Here is a 17,257-nt window from a genome sequence, read left to right on the forward strand (position 1 = left end):
TCACACAAAATTCATTAGTGCAACACATTTGGCACACATTCTTTTCATCAGTTGATAGCAGACAGAAGTGCAATGCTATTTGGCTAGCAGCCACAGAAGTAAATTAGCTTTAAATGAAAAAGTAAGGTATTTTTTGCAAAAACGATGCATGGCCATCATATTTATCATAGAAAGAATGTAGCCAGCTACATTTCCTAATGTTTTGTTTGAAGTTAATCTTGCATTTGAACTTTCTACTGGAGAAAAACTAGACCGGAAAAATACCGGAGGAAAGTAGCCTATACATCAGTCAGTGCGCTGTCTGGTGGTGAGCAAATGAAGAGGGCAAATATATTTCATCCGAGAGAACAAGTGCAACTGAAGCACAAAATTACTCCTTTTTTACGTTCTTAGATCTGCAAGATATTTTTTCGGTTTTATCTTTCCTTTGTGTGAAAAACAGAATCCTGCATTAACATGACCTCTGTCTAGTGGTCAAAACCTGGTACTTTCACACTACGTTATGGTAAATAATGCAAGCAACTCATTTCTCTGAACAGGAGAAGAAGAAAAACCATCACCAGAATCACAGGGAATACATTACATAGTATAGAGAAGCAATACTCCATGCCACATCTTCATACTACTTGTCAAACATAGAGAACTGATACTGTATTCTGGTGGGATTGTTATGGGGGGATCCGTGGGTGGCTTTTGAATTTGTTTGGGGATTCCTCATGTCTTTTTTATTCTAATATTTTTTTTGGGGGGTAGGTCAGCTTTAACATTGCAGATTGTAGCTTCCATCAATGTAATTGTCTGCATCACTTCCAATCTCCCATATTTATTTGGAAATATATACATACACATGTTTATTTATATATATATATTTTTTTAAATAAATGTTCCTTTATTACTTTCTAACCCTACCACCCCTCCTCTAATTGGAGTAAACTAGTGAACAACAACTCTTAGGGCTCTACTTCCAGCTTATACATACATACATACATACATACATACATACATACATACATACATACATACATACATACATACATACATACATACATACATACATACATACATACATACATACATACATACATACAAAATACATTTTATGGACACAGTCTATTTTACAATAGTTCTATTTTCTTTGTTTTTACTCCTGTCCTTCCTCTCCCATCTATTTCTGATGTCCATCCGGTTTGATTTCTATTTGCCATATCTTTCAAACTGTGCTCTTTCACCTAATRTATGTTTTACGGACACAGTAGGTTTTACATGAGTTATCTTGTTATTAGTTGTTATTAGTCATTTACATTACATTTTAGTCATTTAGCAGACGCTCTTATCCAGAGCGACTTACAGTATAGTGCATACATTTTTATTATTATTATTWTTWTTTTTTACATACTGAGACAAGGATATCCCTACCGGCCAAGAGCAGATGCTCTTATCCAGAGCGACTTACAGTAGAGTGCATACATTTTATAACATTTTTTTTTACATACTGAGACAAGGATATCCCTACCGGCCAAACCCTCCCTACTGGCCAAACCCTCCCTAACCCGGACGACGCTATGCCAATTGTGCGTCGCCCCACGGACCTCCCGGTTGCGGCGGCTGCGACAGAGCCTGGGCGCGAACCCAGAGACTCTGGTGGCGCAGCTAGCACTGCGATGCAATGCCCTAGACCACTGCGCCACCCGGGAGATCAGTCCCAACCTTCAACTCCATTCAACCCCTCCCATCTATCTCTTAACACCATACATATTGGATTTCTATTTGCCATATATTTTTCAACTGTGCTGTGATGGTTCACAAAAGTTCTGAACCTTTCTTTTCTCATTGTTTCTACAGATTGTAAATTGAAAATATTTTCTTTTGCTTAAAGTATAATTATATTATTGATTGATTGACTGACTTTCCAGATCACACAGTAGTGCTGTCTGCAGGGTTAGCTCGAGGTAAATATTGCAATTCTTCAGCCATTCCTGGAACTGTGACCAAAAACAAGCTACATATGGACAGTACCAAAACAAATGATCTAATGTCTTTTCGCAGCAAAATCTGCAGAACTGGGAAGGTTTTATCCCCCATATAAATAAGTCTATTGGTTGCAAGAATTTTGTATTATAATAAAATACATTTTGTATACATAATATACATTCACGTTTTGCGTATCAGTTCATAAACCATGTGTCATGGTACGTTAAAAATCTCTTCCCAACTATTTTGCAATCTATATGGCACAGCTGTCAATTATTTGGTCCTTAATTAAATGAAACTGGTATACTTTTTTATTTATCACAATTTTCTTTAACCAATTATGGTCTTTATTGCAGTGCCGACAGACAAGTTCCTTTACTTTTTCCACTTTCCTCTTCCATTTTGCGGTAATGCAGCAATTAGTTGGTTGTAATTTTGGGTAGAGCAGACATTTCCATATGTTTTTGTTAGCTGCATTGGTGACAACTCCACCAGTCCTATTTATGATATCATTTACGAAGATTGTACCTTTTTGTAACTGTATTTAAAAAATAAAAATAAACATTTAATCAATTAGTATATTTGAGTTTAACCACAATATTTGTTGTATGAAATTGCAACCAACGTTCTATGGCTTGTTTWAAAAAATAGCGATATTTGCTTTTCAAATAACTGAAAGTGAGAGGTAATTTGAATAAAGGCAAAAAGGCCAATGTTGAACATGGGGTGAGACCTGCTTACTAATTTGTTAGAGAACCAGTTCGGATTTAAGTATAACTTTTGTATGACTGAAGCCTTTAGTGAGAGGTCTAATGCTTTAATATTGAATAATATCTGCACTCCGAATTCATATTCATGATATAAATAAGCCTGTTTCATTTTGTCTGGCTTGCCGTTCCAAATAAATGGAATAGTTTTTTTCTCATATAATTTAAACAGTTCGCTAGGTGTAGGCAAGACCCAAAGTAAATAGGTAAACTGGGATATGACTAAAGAGTTAATCTGGGTGATTTTTTYCCCCCACAAATAGATAGGTATTTACTTTTCCATGGTAGCGAGATCTTATCTATKTCTAACTTTCTATAACAATGTATTGTAGTGAGATCATTTATTTATTTTGGGGATATGTATACCCAGTATATCCACATCACTGTCAGACCATTTTATTGGTAAACTACACAGTAATGTGAAAGTTGTATTTTTTTTGTGATCCAATACGTAATCTAGTACATTTGACCATAATTTGGTTGTAATCCAGAGAGGTTAGAAAAATTATCTAGATCCTCTGAGGCTGTGGAGGGATTCAAATTGTGGATTTAAAAGAAACCATGAATCATCAGTGTACAATGACACCGTTGTTTTTAAACTATGGATTTCTAACCCCTTGATATTATTGTTGGATCTGATTTTAACAGCTAACATTTCGATGGCCATAATAAATTGATATGCCCATAATGGAAACCTTGTTTTACTGCTCTTGACAGTTTAAAACTTTCTGAGAAGTAGCCATTATTTACTATTTTACACCTAGGGTTACTATACATGATTTTAACCCATTTTATAAGAGATTCTGCAAAATTGAAATGTTCCAGGCATTTATATGTAAACTCCAGTCATACTATGAATAGCTGACAATGGTGTTCTATTGTTTCCAGTACTTATATTATCTCCTATGTATCGTCCATGTAAAAAAAAACTGTCTGATTTATAATGAATAATGTCCGACAATACCATTTTAATTCTATGCGCTATACATTTTGCTAGAATTTTTGCATCACAACACTGAAGTGTAAGGGGCCTCCTCATGTCTTACTCATTGGTAGGAAGAAGTTTGGTCCAAATCAAGCGATTAATGCTTTTGAAGGTTGGTTCAATGATAAATAAAAAATTGGTTTCGATAATTCTTTTAAACATTACATGCACTATGCATTATGTGGGTTGAATGCTGTAACAACACCGAATAAAGCCATTAAAAGTCCCATGATGGTAGTGACTGCCTATTACTGCTCATCACTTATTAACCATCATTTAGTAACATTACTTTACTTTCATAAAATATTTCAGTTGTGTATATTACATTTGTTTTGCACAGTTTGGGCATGATCTGATTTTATCTCTAGATAAACTGCGCCTCGAGCTCACAGAAGAAAAAAAACAGAACGAAATGGAATTCAAATAATTAAACCGACGTTGGTCAATTACTTGCATGAAGGACAGTCTTATCCTATCTTTGTGTATCTATCCACATTCTGCTCCACAACTAGCTCCAGGGGCAATGTACTGCAGCTCTCTGTGGCTGTACTCTTTCGAAAATATGTGCAAAGCAGAAGATCCATTTCCGTCTCCGCAGATGGGCTTATTCTATTGTATTCTACTCATCCTCCCAGGGTGTACCTGCAGCAGACCCTGAACGACACCGTGGGCAGGAAGATCATGGTGGACTTCTTGGGTTTCAACTGGAACTGGATCAACAAGCAGCAGAGCAAAAGGAACTGGGGCCAGCTCACCTCCAATCTGCTCCTCATAGGCATGGAGGGTAAGGAAGGGACGCAGGTTGACGTTTATTGGGATAAATCTTAAACTAAAATGAACATTTTCGTCTTCATTTAAGGTTAGGGTTGGGTATAAGGTTAGCATTGTGATTAGGGTTATGTTTCAAATCAGATTTTATAACTTTTTGGCTGTGCCAGCTAGTGACCACCCTGTAGAGCTGCCTCCAGTACATGAGTCATCCCACTAAATGCCAACCTGTGGAGGGGACTGAGGAAGTGCTTCTAGGATACGGGACTAAGGGGCTATTAGGGACCCTGGCTAGCTGCGGCCTATAGATACAGGGGATAGCTGGATCACCCAGCAGCAGAGCAAGAAGAACATGGGCCACCTCACCTCCAGCCTGCTGCTCATAGGCGTGGAGGTAAGAGCCCTATAGCAGAGACCTAACGGGCATACAGGCATTGTGGGTATGGACCTGTATGTATAGAGGGTGAGGGAATGGAGGGTAAGGGAAGGGACTCTGGGGCTTCGAGGCATGGGGACGATGACTAGCAGGTGATTTCCCTAGTCATGTCAGACAAGGAAATTATATACATAATATCTACCATGTGGGTGCCACATATTGCTGATGGGAAAGAGTGAACTACTGTCTCAATATGCAGTAAAAGGCCTTGTGGAAAGGACGTTATGGAAGAAATCCACTCACCTTAAATCAGCTGAAATTAGCTTAAATTCATTGCACTTGCATAGACGGACAGATAATCCTGTGATCTGCTCAATGTTTGTAGGTAATGTGACGCCAGCCCATTACGACGAGCAGCAGAACTTCTTTGCGCAAATCAAAGGTTACAAAAGGTGTATCCTCTTCCCTCCGGACCAGTTTGAGTGTCTCTACCCCTTCCCTGTTCACCACCCCTGTGACAGACAGAGCCAGGTAACCCCTACTTTATGATATAATGTATTTGACAATTTAAAAACATAATCAACCGCACGTGGACACAATGCATGAAAAAATGATCGAGGATAACACAAAGTTGAACTTATTTCCATTGTAGTCCCAATTGAAACCGGTAAGAAGGTTTGTGGAATGTGCCACACATAACACCGTGTTTTATTTGATATGCATGGATTTTCTGTTTCTCAACTGTTTCTGTTTTGTTTTTAATTAATCCAACTAACAGCAATTTTGCTTTTGCCATTTTTAGGTTGACTTTGAGAACCCTGACTATGAGAGGTTTCCCAACTTCAAGAATGTAGTGGGCTATGAGACTGTGGTGGGCCCCGGAGATGTTCTTTACATCCCCATGTACTGGTAAGAGCTGTTTAATAACCACCTAGAGTCGATGTCCACGCCCCCCACAGAAATCAAATAGCATAATAAAAAAATCCACATCAAAATCYGTCTAAGCTAGAGATGGGTTGCGTCTCAATCTACCACATTTGCCAATGTCGGCCTTCCACATCTGCGTTGTTTGTCAGACCAGGAGACATCCCAAAAATCTGTCTTCACACAAACGTCTAAAAATCGTCTGAGTGAGAAAATAATATTATGGAAAGGCGAGACTCTCACGAACACTTCTGTTTGTAGTGTCCTAACAGTTTGGGGTACACCACACTAATGTGAACCCTCTATGGACATCCACAAGCCTCACAAGACTCGTCTGTAGGTAGCCCAGTACCAGTTTAAAAAATGAATTGAAGTATACACGGAGTGTACAAAACATTAAGGACACCGGCCATTTCCAATACATAGACTGACTAGGTGAATCCAGGTAAACGCTATGATCCGTTATAWATGTCACTTGTTTAATCCACTTCAATCAATGTAGATGAAGGGGAGGAGACAGGTTAAAGAAGGATGTTTAAGCTTTGGGACAATTGAGACATGGATTGTGTATGTGTGCCATTCAGAGGGTGAAGGGGCAAGTCAAAATATTTAAGTGCCTTTGAACTGGGTATGGAAGTAGGTGCCAGGTGCAGCGGTTTGTGTCAAGAACTGCAGTGCTGCTGGATTTTTCATTCTCAACAGTTTGGCGTGTGTATCAAGAATGGTCCACCAACCACAGGACATCCATCCAATTTGACACTACTGTGGGAAGCATTGGAGTCAACATGGGCCAGCATCCCTGTGGAGCGCTTTCGACACCTTGTAGAGTCCATGCCCGACCGAATTTAAGCTATTCTGAGGGCAAAAGGGGCGGTAGCAACTCAATATTAGGAATGTGTCCTTAATATTTTCTATACTCAGTGTATATGGAGGTAGTTTTAGAGCCCCAAAAATGTTAAATATGGGGGATAATAGCTGCACAGCTATTTTCAGGTCTCTCCAGAGATGTTCAAGTCCAGGCTCTGGCTGGGCCACTCAAGCACATTGAGAAACTTGTCCCGAAGCCACTCCTGCATTGTCTTGGCTGTGTGCTTTGGGTCGTTGTCCTGTTGGAAGGTGAACCTTCACCCCAATCTGAGGTCCTGAGCACTCTGGAGCAGGTTTTCATCAAGGATCTCTCTGTACTTTTCTCTGTTCATCTTTCCTTCGATCCTGACTAGTCTCCCAGCCCCTGCCGCTAAAAAACATCCCCACAGCATGATGCTGCCATCACCATGCTTCACCATAGGGTTGGTGCCAGGTTTCCTCTAGACGTGACGCTTGGCATTCAGGCCAAAGAGTTCAATCTTGGTTTCATCAGACCAGAGAATCTTGTTTCTCAAGGTACAAATCTGTCGTTCTGCCCCTGAACAAGGCAGTTAACCCACTGTTCCTAGGCCGTCATTGAAAATAAGAATTCGTTCTTAACTGACTTGCCTAGTTAAATAAAGGTTAAAAAAAAAGTTTTTTCAAAATGGTCTGAAAGTCCTTCAGATGCCTTTTGGCATACTCCAAGCGGGATGTCATATGCCTTTTACTGATGAGTGGATCCATCTGGCCACTCTACCATAAAGGCCTGATTGGTGGAGTGCTGCAGAGATGGGAGAACCTTCGAGAAGGACAACCATCTCCACAGAGGAACGCCGGAGCTTTGTCAGATTGATCAGTTTAGCCGGGCGGCCATCTCTAGGAAGAGTCTCGGTTGTTCCAAACTTCTTCCATTTAAGAATGATGGAGGCCACTGTCAGGGATGCAAACTAGTCACCTTTCTGCGAAATTCGCCGTTTTGTGTCCAAGATAGGTGACTTATGTGATTTGTGTAGATCCGATGAGTTTGGGAGGGGGGGGGGCTTTGGATCAGACTACTGGCTGTAAGCGAACGAGTGATGCGCGTTTGGAGCAATACTGGCTGTATCCAAGGCTCAGCCAATCGTTCACATAACAGCAGAATGCAGCACGCGACTGAAGAGAGAAGAGAAAACCAATTTGCTAGTTACAGCATCAGCGCATGCTCTGGAAAGATAGCGGAGAGTATAAAGGCAGTTTGCCATTTACAGCAGCAAACCCCCTGAACGATAACGAAGAGGTAGGTGAGAAGCCTAACCATGGAGACAGGGATGAGAAGGTGATGAAGCGTACTTCATGAGCTGTAACCGAAAAACAACTGGCATTTGGAAAGTTTGAGGTGATGGAGAAAGTGTGGTGGAACAAGTATTGTTAGCATTGTTAACTAACGTTAACTTGCTAGCTGGATCAAATTCTCTGTTAGCTAGCCTTAACTTAACTGTTTGAAATAATTGAGTTTATGGTGTGAAAATTAGCAGGCTAATAAAGTCAGACAGCTAACTTTAGCTAGTTAACGTTACAACATCAGATGAACTAACATTTGTAACCTAACCAATTCACTATAGTATTAACTGGTATAACGTTACGACTCTTTGCCATTCCTCAAGTTATAGTGCGTTAGTTGCTTACTGGACGCTGGCAATCTGTGAAATGTTGACTAGTTAACTAGCTACTATCTGTGAACTAATGTTTTCCATCTACAATATGTGGTTAATTTTCAGAATGAGATAATTAGGTGAAAATGAGGCGTTGGTTTTTAAAACAAGTGGATTCAGGGATCAAGTGTAGCTGCCACTATAGAGGTGGTTACAAACGCTTTCTCACTTTTTCAATACAGTGGATAAAAAGGGGTATGCCAGGTGTACTCTGCCCGAAAGAGATCAATTATGCCAACAAAGGGTCTCATGCTCTGCTGCTGGCACATTGTAGAACCGATGTCCACAGGCAGAAAGTGTGCAATGTAATAACCTGCAGTGAAGCCCAAATATATATTTTTTTATGTATTTTATTTTTTATTTCACCTTTTATTTAACCAGGTAGGCCAGTTGAGAACAAGTTCTCATTTACAACCGCGACCTGGCCAAGATGAAGCAAAGCAGTGCGACAGAAACAACAACTCAGTTACACATGGGATAAACAAACGTACAGTCAATAACACAATATAAAAATCTATGTACAGTGTGTGCATATGTAGAAGATTAGGGAGGTAAGGCAATAAATAGGCCATAGAGGAGTAATAATTACAATTTAGCATTAACACTGGAGTGATAGATGTGCAGATGATGATGTGCAAGTAGAGATACTAGGGTGCAAAAAGATAAATAACAATATGGGGATGAGTTAGTTGGGTGTGCTATTTACAGATTGGCTGTGTACAGGTACAGTGATCGGTAAGCTGCTCTGACAGCTGATGCTTAAAGTTAGTTAGGGAGATATAAGTCTCCAGCTTCAGTGATTTTTGCAATTCGTTCCAGTCATTGGCAGCAGAGAACTGGAAGGAAAGGCGGCCAAAGTAAGTGTTAGCTTTGGGGATGACCAGTGAAATATACCTGCTGGAGCGTGCTATAGATGACCTGGAGCCAGTGGGTTAGGCGACGACTATGTAGCGAGGGCCAGCCAACGAGAGCATACAGGTCGCAGTGGTGGGTAGTATATGGGGATTTGGTGACAAAACGGACGGCACTGTGATAGACTATATCCAGTTTGCTGAGTAGAGTGTTGTTGGTGATTTTGTAAATGACATCGTCGATGTCAAGGATCGGTAGGATAGTCAGTTTTACGAGGGTATGTTTAGCAGCATGAGTGAAGGAGGGTTTGTTACGAAATAGGAAGACGATTCTAGATTTAATTTTGGATTGGAGATGCTTAATGTGAGTCTGGAAGGAGAGTTTACAGTTTAACCAGACACATAGGGTATTTGTAGTTGTCCACATATTCTAAGTCAGAACCGTCCAGAGTAGTGATACTAGTCGGGCGGGTGTGGGCAGCGATTGGTTGAAGTGCATGCATTTCGTTTTACTAGCATTTAAAAGCAGTTGGAGGCCACGGAAGGATTGTTGTATGACATTGAAGCTCGTTTGGAGGTTAGTTAACACAGTGTCCAAAGAAGGGCCAGAGGAATACAGAATGGTGTCGTCTGCGTAGAGGTGGATCAGAGAATCACCAGCAGCAAGAGCGAAATCATTGACATGTACAGAGAAAAGAGTCAGCCTGAGAATTGAGCCCTGTGGCACCCCCATAGACTGCCAGAGGTCCGGACAACAGGCCCTCCAATTTGACACACTGAACTCTATCTGAGAAGTAGTTGGTGAACCAGGCGAGGCAGTCATTTGAGAAAACAAGGCTATTGAGTCTGCCGATAAGAATGCTGTGATTGACAGAGTCGAAAGCCTTGGCCAGGTCGATGAAGACGGCTGCACAGTAMTGTCTTTTATCGATGGCGGTTATGATATCGTTTAGGACCTTGAGTGTGACTGAGGTGCACCCATGACCAGCTTGGAAACCAGATTGCATTATGGAGAAGGTACGGTGGGATTCGAAATGGTCGGTGATATGTTCTGATATTGCTTTTGTTGTGTTGAACTTGACAGTACCACTTGTGAATGAGTGGGGCATTATTACATGTTTTACTTGGTGAATGTTATTTTGTAGCCTTGTGCACTTGATCAATGTATACTATTGTGGCCACTATAATAGAGCAAAAATATGTTTGTTTCATTCTATTTCTACTTTAAGAAGTTTTTTTCCCCAAGTGCAATATTTAGATGTGTGTGGTCACAAGCATTCTATTGTAAAGGCTGTCATGGCTAACTGCAATATTAGTGTATTGTTTTTTTTCTCAAGACTTGAGTGTCATTTGCAGTAAAGTCTAGGCAAGTAATAACATCGGATTGCTTTCCTTTTTTCTGGTGAGTTAGGTTCACATTAACCACTTTTCATTTTACACACACAGATTGAGCATGTAGATCATATTCTTTGTTGTTTAATTAGTTAAAACCTGCCTTACCCCCTAGCAGARATTTATTTTTCTTGTTTCGGTGCAACTACAAAAAGTGTCACCTTTTTGGGCCCTCACCAGTTGCATCCCTGCACTGTGTTCTTGAGGACCTTCAATGCTGCAGAAATGTTTTGGTACCCTTCCCCAGATCTGTTCCTCTACACAATCCTGTTTTGGAGTTCTACAGACAATTCCTTTGACCTCATGGTTTGGTTTTTGCTCTGACATGCACTGTCAACTTTGGGACCTTATATAGACAGGTGTGTACCTTTTCCAAATCATGTCCAATCAATTGAATTTACCACAGGTTGACTCCAATCAGGTTGTAGAAACATTTTGAGGATCAATGGAAACAAGATGCACCTGAGCTCAATTTCGAGTCTCATAGCAAAGGGTCTGAATACTTATGTAAATAAGGTATTTTTTTATATTTTTATACATTTGCAAAAAATGTCTAAAACCCCATTTTCTCTTTGTCATTATGGGGTATTGTGTGTAGACTGATCAGGATTTTAATTTTCTTAATAATTTTTTTAAATTTTCCACAATGTGGAAGGGGTCTGAATACTTTCCAAATGCATTGTAGGACAGACACTTTAAAACAAACTTCCTTTTAATGTATTTTTTGACTGTTTTTCCATGAATTCATCTGTTATTCAATGTGTTTCTATGGGCTAGTAGCAGTATGGCCAAATTCAACATTTCATCAAATAATGTTTTTATATTTATTTTTAACACCTAAAGGGGTACTAAAATTCCAAATCAAATGGCTAAATGATCCTTGGTATGACCATCTTAAAACAATTATATATGTTAGCTTAGTAGAACCCCCCCCCCCCCCAAATCACAATGTGAGGGTATGTACAGTGTATCTGTAACTAAGCAACTAAGCCCTGTATTTGTAAGAGTTGTTATGTAGCGTGTCTGATGCTGTTTTCTCACTAAGGATGCTGTCGTTGAAATACCAACACTGTGGCATTGTGGAACCTGACTTGTTAGTTTGACCTGTTGGTGACATTGTAAATGATCTGCTAATCCTGCTCTGTTTTCTTTTCACGGCTAACTCAGGTGGCACCACATTGAGTCCCTGCTGAGTGGTGGCGTGACCATCACTGTCAACTTCTGGTACAAGGTACAGTGCATGACCAAAAGTATGTGTACATCTCCTTGTCGAACATCTCATTCCAAAGTCAAAGTTGGTCCCCCCTTTTGCTGCTATAACAGCCTCCACTCTTCTGGGAAGGCATTCCACTAGATGTTGGAACATTGCTGCGGGGACTTGCTTCCATTCAGCCACAAGAGCATTAGTGAGGTCGGGCACTGATGTTGGGCGATTAGGCCTGGCTCGCAGTCGTCGTTCCAATTCATCCCAAAGGTGTTCGATGGGGTTGAGGACAGTTCTCTATGCAGGCCAGTCAAGTTCTTCCGCACTAGTCTCGACAAACCATTTCTGTATGGACCTCGCTTTGTGCATGGGGGCATTATAATGCTGAAACAGAAAAGGGTCTTCCCCAAACTGTTGCCCCACAAGTTGGAAGCGTAGAATTGTCTAGAATGTCATTGTATGCTGGAGCGTTAAGATTTCCCTTCACTGGAACTAAGGGGTCTAGCCCAAACCATGACAAACAGCCCCAGACCATTATTCCTCCACCAAACTTTACAGTTGGCACTACACATTGTGGCAGGTAGCGTTCTCCTGGCATCCACAAAAACCCAGATTTGTCTGTCAGACTGCCAGATGGTGAAGCGTAATTCATCACTCCAGTTCTTATGCTGACGTTGCATCCAGAGGCAGTTTGGAACTCGGTAGTGTGTGTTGCAACCGAGGACAGACCATTTTTATGCGCTACGTGCTTCAGCACTTGGCGGTCCCATTCTGTGAGCTTGTGTGGCCTACCACTTTGCGGCTGAGCTGTAGTTGTTCCAAGACGTTTCCACTTCACAATAACAGCACTTACAGTTGACCGGGGCAGCTCTAGCAGCACAGAAATTTGACGAACTGACTTGTTGGAAAGGTGGCATCCTATGACGGTGAACAGGTTGAAAGTCACTGAGCTCTTCAGTAAGGCCATTCTACTATCAATGTTTGTCTATGGAGATTGCATGGCTGTGTGCTCGATTTTATACACATGACAGCAGCGGGTGTGGCTGTCCACATACTTTTGGATATATTRTGTATGAACTCACTGAAATATGTCACCATGTCTCATATCACTGACAGTATCACCTTTACTACATTCATGTCAACAAATGTTGTGGCACCCCGAAGGAGGCAGCATTACAGTCAAAATATTGATGAAATTAATAATTTTGCATTGAAGGATATATTTCTCACTCAGCAGGATGCACTGTATTCACTAGTCATTTTAAATCAACTTGGATCACCTCGATACATCCTTACTCATAGAAATAGAATTTGAGCTCATGTTCTGTCCTTACTATATGATCTATTTTTCCCCCAGGGTGCGCCAACGCCCAAGAGGATAGAAAACCCATTGAGAGCCCATCAGAAGGTGGCGATCATGAGAAACATAGAGAAGATGCTGGGGGAGGCACTGGGAGACCCACACGAGGTACTGGAACTGGACAGACGGGTGGAATATTATGTTAGTATTTATTAGAGATCTTGCCTGGTATCTGTATGTGYTGCTGAAGCCAACACCTCTGACTGTTGTTGTTATATCTGGCATGACAGCCATAGTTGGGTAAACCTAAGCACAAACATATCTGGACCAGGCTACTGAAGATCCCATCGACCCAATGATTTCAGAACTAGAACATGACTACATCAGGGTCATTCTGAGTCACACCATTTCTAGAACATCAAATGAGATTTCACAGCTCTGAGGTACCAAGATTCTCGCTGGTTCCAGAACTAGAACATGACATCAAATTAATGACATTCCATCTGGCTGCTCTGTATTTAGTTGGTCCTGTAGGAATAGTGCAGGAGGAGGAAGGGGGGATGTGGTACGGTACAGAGTGAATGGAGGAAGGGGGGGATGTGGTACGGTACAGATGAAGGGGGGGGGGGGGGGGGGGGGGGGGGGGGGGGGGGGGGGGGGGGGGGGGGGGGGGGGGGGGGGGGGGGGGGGGGGGGGGGGGGGGGGGGGGGGGGGGGGGGGGGGGGGGGGGGGTGGAGGAAGGGGGTATGTGGTAAGGTAACAGAGTGAATGGAGGAAGGGGGGATTGTGTAGGTACAGAGTGAATGAGAGGGGGGGATGTTTGGTACGGTAACAGAGTGAATGGAGGAAGGGGGGACTGTGGTACGGTACAAGAGTGATATGGAGGAAGGGGGGAGTGGTAGGTACAGGAGTGGACGGGGGATGTGGGTACGGTACGAGTGACGGGGGAGGGGGATGTGGTACGGTAAGAGTGAATGGAGGAGGGGGGATGTGGTACGGTACAGGAGTGAATGGAGGAAGGGGGGGAGTGGTACGGTACAGAGTGAATGGAGGAGGGGGGATGTGGTACGGTACAGAGTGAATGGAAGGAAGGGGGATGTGGTACGGTACAGAGTGAATGGAGGAAGGGGGGAGTGGTAGGTACAGGTACGGGGATGTTCGGAGAGTGACGGGGGGGGGGGGTGTGGTACGGTACAGAGTGAATGAGGAAGGGGGGGATGTGGTACGGTACAGAGTGAATGGAGGAAGGGGGGGATGTGGTACGGTACAGAGTGAATGGAGGAGGGGGGGATGTGGTACGTACAGAGTGAATGGAGGAAGGGGGGATGTGGTACGGTACAGAGTGAATGGAGGAAGGGGGGGATGTGGTACGGTACAGAGTGAATGGAGGAAGGGGGGGATGTGGTACGGTAAGAGTGAATGGAGGAAGGGGGATGTGGTACGGTACAGAGTGAATGGAGGAAGGGGGGATGTGGTACGGTACAGAGTGAATGGAGGAAGGGGGGGATGTGGTACGGTACAGAGTGAATGGAGGAAGGGGGGATGTGGTACGGTAGCAGAGTGAATGGAGGAAGGGGGGATGTGGTACGGTACAGAGTGAATGGAGGAAGGGGGGATGTGGTACGTACAGAGTGACGGGGGGATGTGTGGTACAGATGACGGGGGGGGGGTGTGGTACGGTAAGAGTGAATGGAGGAAGGGGGGATGTGGTACGGTACAGAGTGAATGGAGGAAGGGGGGATGTGGTACGGTACAGAGTGAGAGGAAGGGGGGGATGTGGTACGGTAAGAGTGAAATGGAGGAAGGGGGGGATGTGGTACGGTACAGAGTGAATGGAGGAAGGGGGGGGATGTGTACGGTACAGAGTGAATGGAGGAAGGGGGGATGTGGTACGGTACAGAGTGAATGAGGAAGAGGATGTGGTAGGTAACAGAGTGAATGGAGGAAGGGGGGATGTGGTACGGTACAGAGTGAATGGAGGAAGGGGGATTGGTACGGTACAGAGTGAATGGAGAGGGGGGATGTGGTACGGTACAGAGTGAATGGAGGAAGGGGGATGTGGTACGGTACAGATGAATGGAGGAAGGAGGGATGTGGTACGGTACAGAGTGAATGAGGAAGGGGGGTGTGGTACGGTACAGAGTGAATGGAGGAAGGGGGGGTGTGGTACGGTAAGAGATGATGAGGAAGTGGGGTGTGGTACGGTACAGAGTGAATGGAGGAAGGGGGTGTGTGGTACGGTACAGAGGGAATGGAGGAAGGGGGATGTGGTCCGGTACAGAGTGAATGAGAAGGGGGGGTTGGTACGGATCAGAGTGAATGGAGGGGGGATGTGGTACGGTACAGAGTGAATGGAGGAAGGGGGAGTGGTACGGTACAGAGTGATGGAGGAAGGGGGGTGTGGTACGGTACAGAGTGAATGGAGGAAGGGGGGGATGTGGTACGGTACAGAGTGAATGGAGGAAGGGGGATGTGGTACGGTACAGAGTGAATGGAGGATGTGGTACGGTACAGAGTGAATGGAGGATGTGGTACGGTACAGAGTGAATGGAGAAGGGGGATGTGGTACGGTACAGAGTGAATGGAGGAAGGTGGGTGTGTACGGTACAGAGTGAATGGAGGAAGGGGGGGATGTGGTACGGTACAGAGTGAATGGAGAAGGGGGATGTGGTACGGTACAGAGTGAATGGAGGATGTGTACGGTACAGAGTGAATGGGATGTGGTACGGTAAGAGTGAATGGAGAAGGGGATGTGGTAGGTACAGAGTGAATGGAGGATTGGTACGGTACAGAGTGAATGGAGGAAGGGGGGATGTGGTACGGTACAGAGTGAATGGAGGAAGGGGGGATGTGGTACGGTACAAGTGAAGGAGGAAGGGGGATGGTACGGTACAGAGTGAAGGGGGGATGTGGTACGGTACAGGTGAATGGAGGAAGGGGGATGTGGTACGTACAGAATTGAATGGAAGATGTGGTACGGTAGAGTGAATGGAGGATGTGGTACGGTACAGAGTGAATGGAGGAAGGGGATGTGGTACGGTACAGAGTGAATGGAGATGTGGTAGTACGAGGAAGGAGGATGTGGTACGGTACAGAGTGAATGGAGGAAGGGGATGTGGTACGGTACAGAGTGAATGGAGGAAGGGGGGGATTGTGGTACGGTACGAGTGAAGGGGGGGGGGGTGTGGTACGGTACAGAGTGAATGAGAAGGGGGTGGGTTGGTACGGGTACAGGTGAAATGGGAGGGGAAAAGGGGGGGGGGGGGGGGGGGTGTGGTACGGTACAGAGTGAATGGAGGAAGGGGTGTGGTAGGTACAGAGTGAATGGGGAAGGGGATGTGGTAGGTACAGAGTGAATGGAGAAGGGGGGGGGATGTGGTACGGTACAGAGTGAATGGAGGAAGGGGGGGATGTGGTACGGTACAGAGTGAATGGAGGAAGGGGGGGTGTGTAGGTACAGAGTGAATGGACGAAGGGGGGTGTGGTACGGTACAGAGTGATGGAGGAAGGGGGGATGTGGTACGACGGTACAGAGTGAATGGAGGAAGGGGGGGATGTGGTACGGACGGTACAGTGAATGGGGAAGGGGGATGTGACGTACAGAGTGAATGGAGAAGGGGTGTGGTACGGTACAGAGTGAATGGAGGAAGGGGGGATGTGGTACGGTACAGAGTGAATGGGGAAAGGGGGGGATGTGACGGTACAGAGTGAATGGGGGAAGGGGGGATGTGGTACGGTACAGAGTGAATGAGGAAGGGGGGGTGTGGTACGGTACAGAGTGAATGGAGGAAGGGGGATGTGGTACGTACAGAGTGAATGGGGAAGGGGGATGTGGTACGGTAAAGAGTGAATGGAGGAAGGGGGGGTGGTACGGTACAGAGTGAATGGGAAGGGGGGATGTGGTACGGTACGAGTGAATGGAGGAAGGGGGATGTGTACGGTAAAGAGTGAATGGAGGAAGGGGGGATGTGGTACGGTACAGATGAATGGAGGAAGGGGGGATGTGGTACGGTACAGAGTGAATGGAGGAAGGGGGGGATGTGGTACGGTACAGAGTGAATGGGAAGGGGGGAGTGGGTACGGACAGAGGAATGGAGGATGTGTAACGGTACAGAGTGATGGAGGATGTGTACGGTACAGACGTGAATGGAGGAAGGGGGGATGTGGTTTACGGTAACG

The 17,257-nt window shown here is 44.2% G+C and overlaps 1 protein-coding gene across 2 annotated transcripts in view; it reads left to right on the forward strand.

Moving 5' to 3' along the window:
* Positions 1-17,257, forward strand: part of LOC111977452 (hypoxia-inducible factor 1-alpha inhibitor-like) — a 45,024-nt gene that overhangs the window by 23,566 nt on the left and 4,201 nt on the right. The window contains exons 3-7 of one of the 2 annotated variants that reach the window (XM_024006886.2): positions 4,359-4,507; positions 5,253-5,398; positions 5,670-5,776; positions 11,742-11,805; positions 13,136-13,279. In XM_024006886.2, the coding sequence (XP_023862654.1) occupies positions 4,359-4,507; positions 5,253-5,398; positions 5,670-5,776; positions 11,742-11,805; positions 13,136-13,279 (610 nt within the window). The remainder of the gene's footprint in view (positions 1-4,358; positions 4,508-5,252; positions 5,399-5,669; positions 5,777-11,741; positions 11,806-13,135; positions 13,280-17,257) is intronic. The other variant, XM_024006887.2, reaches the window with a different exon arrangement.

This window comes from Salvelinus sp. IW2-2015, linkage group LG18, assembly GCF_002910315.2.
Source record: "Salvelinus sp. IW2-2015 linkage group LG18, ASM291031v2, whole genome shotgun sequence".
NCBI classification, from domain to species: domain Eukaryota; kingdom Metazoa; phylum Chordata; class Actinopteri; order Salmoniformes; family Salmonidae; genus Salvelinus; species Salvelinus sp. IW2-2015.